At 37.9% G+C, this 7,487-nt stretch overlaps 1 protein-coding gene across 2 annotated transcripts in view; it reads left to right on the top strand.

Moving 5' to 3' along the window:
• Positions 1 to 227: 227 nt before the first annotated feature.
• The window catches only part of FIGN (fidgetin, microtubule severing factor), a 183,043-nt gene continuing 175,783 nt past the window's right edge, over positions 228 to 7,487 (top strand). For both annotated transcript variants that reach the window (XM_072612167.1, XM_072612166.1), the window contains exons 1-2: positions 228 to 1,353; positions 2,092 to 2,261. In XM_072612167.1, the coding sequence (XP_072468268.1) occupies positions 2,237 to 2,261 (25 nt within the window). In that variant the 5' untranslated portion in view covers positions 228 to 1,353; positions 2,092 to 2,236. The remainder of the gene's footprint in view (positions 1,354 to 2,091; positions 2,262 to 7,487) is intronic.

Here is a 7,487-nt window from a genome sequence, read left to right as displayed (position 1 = left end):
GGCGCTTGCTTTCCTCAGCCAAAGCCGCCTGGGGGAGATAGGGAGGAGAGACACAGAGGACCGCACACCTAGTCACTTGTTTTATTTATTCATTTTGGGGAGTGGGGGGTGGAGTGGGGGAGCGGGAAGGGACCCGAGTAGACTAATTCTTTATCTCCCCTGAAGTTATTTCTTCTCGGGAGCCTGAGTCATTTGTTTTCTGATTGGTGTTGGGAGCTTGGGACAAGGCGTGGGTGGGGACCTAGGTCCCCCGGACCCGGTGAGATCTTTTTAGGTCTATGGGGGAAGGATTAAGATGGGCAGTGGCTAGGGGAAGGAGGACGGTGGCGTGGGAGTGAGTGAGTGTACGTGTGTGTGTTTATGTGTGTGCGTGTGTAAGGGAGTAGGGGGCAATCTGGTCACAGCTGTTGGTAGAGGGATAAGGAGAAGGCACCGTCCCTGTGTCCCTGCCGCAGGGAGGGTGGGGGTGTGGGATGAGAAGGACAGCCACTGCTGATGCCTGGGGAGTTGAAGGCACCCGTGTGGCCCAGGAGGGAAAAGCTGGGGGACCTTTGACCAACAGGGTTGGGACGGCGGCATTGGTGGGAAAGAGAGGATGATCCCCCTCCCCAAGGTATTTCCCCTCATTCACTGGGATGCCTGGGGAGTGAAAGGAGTGAAGAGAGAGAAGCAGAAAAAAACGATTCGATTCCCCGCCCGCTTAATCATGACCTCCTGGCCACCTCCAGGCAGCGTTTGCACGTTCCTGTGCTGCCGCAGCAGCCCCAGCCATGTAACATGACCCGTGCAGCCAGGGCCCTGTGCAGCGCAGCCATTGAGCTCTCCCTGCACATGAATCTCTTGCGTGTCTCTCCCTCTCTCTCCCTCCCTCCTCTCTTTCTCCCCCTTTCTCCGTTGGCTCTCCTCTTTCTCCTTCTCTCTCTCCACTGCCTCTGTCTCTTTTGCCTGTCTCTCCTTTTCTCTCTCTCTCTTTCTCAGCGTTGCCCCGCTGTCTCTGCTGGCTCTCCTCTCTCCCTCTCCTCAGTCTATCTCGATCTCTCTCTCCCTCTCTCTCTCTCTCCCTCTCTCTCTCTCCTTTGAAAACTGATCTTTGGCTCTTAGTGTGAAAGTGATTTGAATTTGGCTCGGCGGCGCTCTGCGCCTGCGCCCAGCCTCTGGCATGCTGGCTCCTTCCAAGCAGCTGTTTTGGGTTTGAAATTCCAACATGGCAGAGGCTGCAGTCAGTCTTCCCTTCAAAAACTTGGAATGATTTCAAATCATAGGCACCTTCACTTAACCCGAGCTCCCATTCATCAGCAAACACATCGGATCGATGCTACTCTAACCTATCGGGTTCTTGCACCACACACTCAGGTAAGAGAATCTTTGTAGTTTTCTACTGTTTGAAAAAAAAAATTAAATCTAAATATATCCGAGACCTGCAATGAAAAGAGACCGGCGACTTGTACTGTAAATATTTAATTTAACTTGCAATCGTTTATATTAAATACGCCAACCTGCTGTCTAATTGTATGCAGAAAGTAGCACTAAAACATTGTAATGCATATTTTTGCTGCTTAATCATTGCTAACAATTGTATGAGATTAAGAGTTCGAGATTGCAAGATTCCCGGTTTCCTCTTAATTGGATTTACTTATTCTCTCCTTTACTTAAAAAATTAGAAAGTGGACGTACAGGGTGGGGCTAGACTTTCTTCGGCAACTAACTTCTAAGTAAATAAGAAGTGTAAATAAGAATCTTGGAGGAAAAAAAAGTTGAGGTTAAATTACAATCCCTTAGCTGGGGGGGACGGGAAAATGTCAGAGGATCTGTTGCAGTAAAATGTAAGCACATCATCTTGGAGGGGGTACAGCGTGGTGGGCGTATTGTTGGCTGGGAACGGGAGAGAAAGATGTATAATTTAATGGTATATACAATCCACTGATCCTATTACTATCCTCCCTGGAGCTCTTGTTAGTTTCAATGGGAGTGAGTGAAATTGACATGGACTTGCATTCCTGGTCATGTGCTTTTTTTCCTTTCTTTCTTCTCTTGTGATCTGAGATCCCCTTTTTGTTGATGTTGCTTTCCCACTTAATTATATGCATGTAGGTTAAATGAATACCTGACGAAAGGGCCCACGTTTCAAGGCAGTGACATTTGATAGCTGAGAGGAAAAGTGGCTTTAATGAAAAGCAACCTTTGGAATTCCTGCTTGTGAGAAATCCAATTCAGCTTTTTGTGCTGCCAGCAAGAAATGATCAGTAGCACCAGTGTTTATGGTATGTCAGTTTTTGGGATCTACTTCCTTTGCATCTAAATAGGAAAGACAAATGAAATAGCATGATAAAATCAGTGAGCATTTTGCATGTAAAACATATGCTAACAATAAATAATTTATATTTTAATATCTTAATTTGTTACAATGTTTTTTTTATTTTGCTTTCATTTGTCTATTTCAGCTTTTGATTGCTTATGTCCACTTCTATTGATTTTAACCCTAAACTCAAAGTTGCATGTTACCAGTAATGTAGTATAAACACTACTAAACTCAAATGGTATGTAAATGAACCAAACTCAGAGACTTGGGGGAGGGGAGATAGAGAAAAACGGTTACTAATGAACAAATATATGTGTGTATGTGTGTGTGTGTGTGTGTGTGTGTGTGTGTGTACACCCAAAGGACTGAAATATAATTTGTTTTCTTTTTGAAACTTGATGTTATTGACTTTGTAGGTGATTCCTTTCTATGAGATAATAGGTCCTGAATGTGTGTTCAGCAGTGAGTGTGTGGAAGGGGTATAGTTTGCATGTAAACAAAAATACATTTTGATCGCTTAATATCTTTAATTACTAATGATGAACAAAGTGGTATTTTTTCTTGTGTTGTACTTGTCTTCCTGTCAATGCTTTTTACTTTGAACATGTGACAGAATTAAATAGGCACAAGATTGACTTCATTTTAAATTTCTCTTTCCTCTTTCGGTACCAAAAAAAAAAAGGTCAGATAAAATGGAGCGTGGGGGACTTCAGTAGCACTCTTTGCAATGCAGAATGTATACTTTCCGATCTCCAATTTAGACTGAGTGGACAACAACAATAAAAGATATTCAAGTATTTTGCATAACCAAAGGATATGTTCACTTTCTACCGCTGTTGTTGCCACCATTTCTCCCATCTCCTCACAACCTCTACCTCCCTTCCAGTCTCCCATCTCCATCTAAAAAAGGAAAAAAATAAGGATAGGGCAAAGCTGCTAGGGGTCTGGAGTGCGGTCCTGGTCACTGCTCTCACCACGCAAATGTGAATGCGAGGAAGGGGGATTCAAAGAGCAGCGGCGCAAGGCGTGCTCTTATAGTTTGACTCTGTAGGTGACCACATAGCTTAAACATACGCGCAGATCTCCTATACAATAGGAACGATTTGATTGAATTTTGCATTTGGAACTTGTTGACTTTGAAGCGATCAATAAGACGACTGTTTATTTTAGATGCACATAATTTGCCCTGAGAAATGTTTTAAGGAGGGGAGAGCACAGCTTTTTCTCCCGGAGCTGTTGGAGCGAATGAGATTGCCAGATGGGAGATTTCCCTCTGTGATGTTAAAGCTGTAATATATATTCAGAGCAGATTGGGCTGCTGCTTGTGATGAGGAGGATATTACATTTATAAATTTTAAATCGGAGATTGGACAATGTGCTGAGAGCTGAAATTGGATGGTTTGGCTGTTCACCGTATTGATAGTTAAATGTGATTTCCGGGTAGTAGTAATAATAATCATTACAATAATATATAAAGAACATGTTGAGGTTAGGCCATTATATAATCCATGTCACTTAGCTGCAGATCAAAATGTGCATTTCCCCCGAATTTTTGCTTACTACTAAAGCGCAGCCAAGTTTATATCTGCATCTGTTTCAATGACCACTATACAAATGATCACCACTTAGGATTTATATAATCAGCAACTAGCAATCTGGAAAACTTTATAATATAGAGGCACAGCAGCAGTTCCATTGCTTTTCTTTCATTTTTAATTGAATTTTATTTTTTTTTTTTTTAGCTTGGGTTTGGTTTAGATACATGGCCTAAATCAACCAAAGCCAGAAACCCAAAAGACTGGAAAGTGGGAAAGTCCTTATTCTCTAGCAGCTCTGCTGTTGCAAATTAAAAGTGTGTTGTGGTCAGGAAATGAAAGCTACAATGTCTCTTTTGAACAAGTCGTTTATCAAGAGAAACATCTATCAGGCAGCGACTTGTCACATTGATCCTCTAAAAGTTAGGTTCGAGGTAGAAACTGCTTTGATGTTTTTTGATCCTAAATTTATAAAAACTGAAAAAGCAAGGGTGGATTGGACCAGTAGAGATCTTTAAAAAGAAAGGAAGAAAACTATTTTTAAGAACCTACAGTAACTATTTATTAGCTCTGTATTGTATGAATAAAATATTTAAGATGCAGCAGTTAAAGTGCAGAAGTGATCCCACTATGTAAGAACTGAAGCTTACTTTTAATAGACCTAGTAGATATCTAGTGTTATTAAGTAGGTTTTCTGCTTAGAGTTATGCACAACAACTTTCATATGATTCTTAAATTACCTTGAGATATTTTGGAATAGTATGAAGGCTTCCAAAATGCTTTTGGCAATTCAAGTATACATTCTTCCAATTTGCTTATCCCTCTTTCTTTAATTCTCTTATGCTAATTACTATCTCAGTTATATTAAAGACAAGTGTGATATATTTAAGAGGAGAATATATTTTCCGCTGCAGAGCTCACATTTGAATGTCCTTTACTACATCCATCTTTATTTGTTTAGTGGAGTAAGGGTTTTACCACATATAAGTCATAAGAATTGCTTGTTCAACTTTAAGTTGAATACACTTGTCAGATTAATTATGATATGCACTTTTTAAGTATTAAATAATTGCATCTACTGTTTCAACTTTTTCCCCCCAAATTGTTCCTGAGAAACTCAAGCTATAGAAACATTTTCTTGAAGTGTTTAAAGGCTCCTGCTCTGTCTTTCAGCTAAGATATGAGTGAAGCATTGGTAGAATAGCTTTTGGATATTTTCTCCTTGAAATAAATGACACTGGACTTTACACTGTTGATAGCTACTTGTTATTGCATGTAGATCTCTCTGCAGCCAGGCAAAAAAGAGCATGGTGGGAGTTTTGGTGGGGGGACTACTTGCTAATTAATCATGTCTAAAATGAAAGAACCATAGCATGGTAATAAAGCCTTATTACTATTTTTTTCCCCCGAAAGAATAAAGCTTCTATATGTAAGTGTTATTTGAATGAGTTGACTTTTCAATCTTCCCTTCTCAAGGGATAAAAGGTCTCATTTAGATTATCTTTTTTGAAAATAGCGCATGTTTTTATTCTTCTATTACTACCTCAAGATTCTTAATCCTGTACTTGATCTCCCTGTATGTGTGTAGGTACAGTTTTTACCTTTAGTAATTAACACTCAAGTCTAGCATACAGGCACTCAGATTTTAAGTATGTTCAGAAACTTTCCCTTCATATGGTAATTTTCCCTCTCACATAAACAGAAAATTAGATTTTTGTTCATGTTCTAAAATAAGTGGACATGTAAGGAATATTTCTATAAGCAAATACATATATTCTTCCCTTTATATACAGAGACCATCAATAGCTCACTTTTATCTTATATAGCTATATAATGAACTAAAAAGTGGGGGGAGGGAAGTGAACATAAATAACATTTCCAACAATTTATAGTCATTCAGCATTGTTCAAGTCAATATTTCTGAAATAGTTAAACATTTTAGCAATGTGAAAAGACAAATGAATAACATTGTCGTATCTGAATTATTTGACTTTGAAGTTTCAGCTGGCAATTCTTAGAATTTCTCAACTTAATCTTCCCTGAGTATAAGGGAAGATATCTAAACTTGGCTAACATGCTCTATATTTCTGAATTATCCTCTTATTGTAAAGAGTGCTAAGTTGGGGTTTCCCTATCTCAGTGATATCTCAATGATCAGATTCATTGAATAATGAGTTTGTTCTATGAAGTTAATCACTTTTAATGGTATAAAATCAAAAAGATTGCCCTGTGTATTTGAACGATTGCATGTCATGTTGTTTGGAGCATGCTGGTCTATACCTGTGTCCCTGGCTCTAATAGAAAATTTTGGCGCTTTGCCTCTGATCAATATATCCCTTGAGAGAACAAACTTCACATAATACTTTCATAAAGTGCCAGATTTATTGATGTAGAGTTGATAAATTTAATTACCAGGATTTTGCATTGATTTATTGATTTTGTGATTGGGAGAAATTGTTCTGCAGACATTTATGTGAAGTATTGAAGCATGCTGCTAATCGATAAGACTTGATTAATCAGCACATCTCTTGTTTTGTTTTGTTGCCCCCCACCAACTGAGTTACTGTTAGACCAGCCTCAACAAATGATACACAGAAAATAAAGCAGTAATTTTGGGTTAAGACAGCTTTCTTCTAGTGTCACTTTTCCCTATTACTTTTTAAATGGATCCTAGAAAGAGTTGTAAATCTGCAAGAAAATTATATTAAAATGATTTTGATTTGTTAGGCATCACTATTTAACAGATTGAAATTCCTAAGATTATCTAGTGTTTTAGCTACACACACACACAAAATGAACAATTCTATAGTATTTTAGTAAGGACAATTTAGCAACAGCAAATGTAATTGGTTTTTAAAGATTGTTTAAAAGATAATACCTAAAAATGCCCTTTATGTAAAAGAAGTTTGCATAGTTTGATTTAAAAAAACATATCTGTTATTTCTGTTTAAAAAGGTTTATCCCTGACTATTTGGAATAGAAGTTTTAGGTATTGTCAGTTGTTGCAAAATGATTTCTTATAATTATTGCTATTATCTAACATCCCAACTTTCCCTATTGGAAAGTTAGTTTGGATTGAAATAGAATTTTGATTGTTAAAATAAAGGGAACCGATGGATAGAGTCTGAATAAACTGTGCAAGTAAATAAGTTTCAGGCAAATTGAAAGCTGGATGTGTATGTTGCATCCTTGGAGTAATACTACATTTGAATGAATCAATGCTTTTCCTCAATATCAATGCACTCTATACTATACCTGTTGACATTTGTGAGACTAAGGATAGACTAAAACAGAAAAGACAGTGGATAAGAAAGTAACAACCACTGCAAATTGGAATGTTAATGTCTTTCTTCCTGTTTATGATGTTTACACAATTTTATTTAATGCATATCATCACTTTGCCTTATTGTGAATATGTTGAAAAAGTTGATTAACATTATACAATGCTAAGACTACAATAACACTATGAATAGCAACATTAGACTCTAATGGGATTTTAATTTAGCTGGATTTACTTTATAGATCTGACACATTTGGTAATATCATTAGAGAAATGATTAGCTATGCTTACACTTAAAGTAACTTTCACATGGTGGTTCTCTAGTACATGCATACCTTAAAATGATGTAACAGAATAATGGAATATATTTTAT

The sequence above is a fragment of the Notamacropus eugenii genome, chromosome 5 (genome assembly GCF_028372415.1).
Source record: "Notamacropus eugenii isolate mMacEug1 chromosome 5, mMacEug1.pri_v2, whole genome shotgun sequence".
Lineage (NCBI taxonomy): Eukaryota > Metazoa > Chordata > Mammalia > Diprotodontia > Macropodidae > Notamacropus > Notamacropus eugenii.
This window is presented reverse-complemented; position numbering and strand designations above follow the sequence as displayed.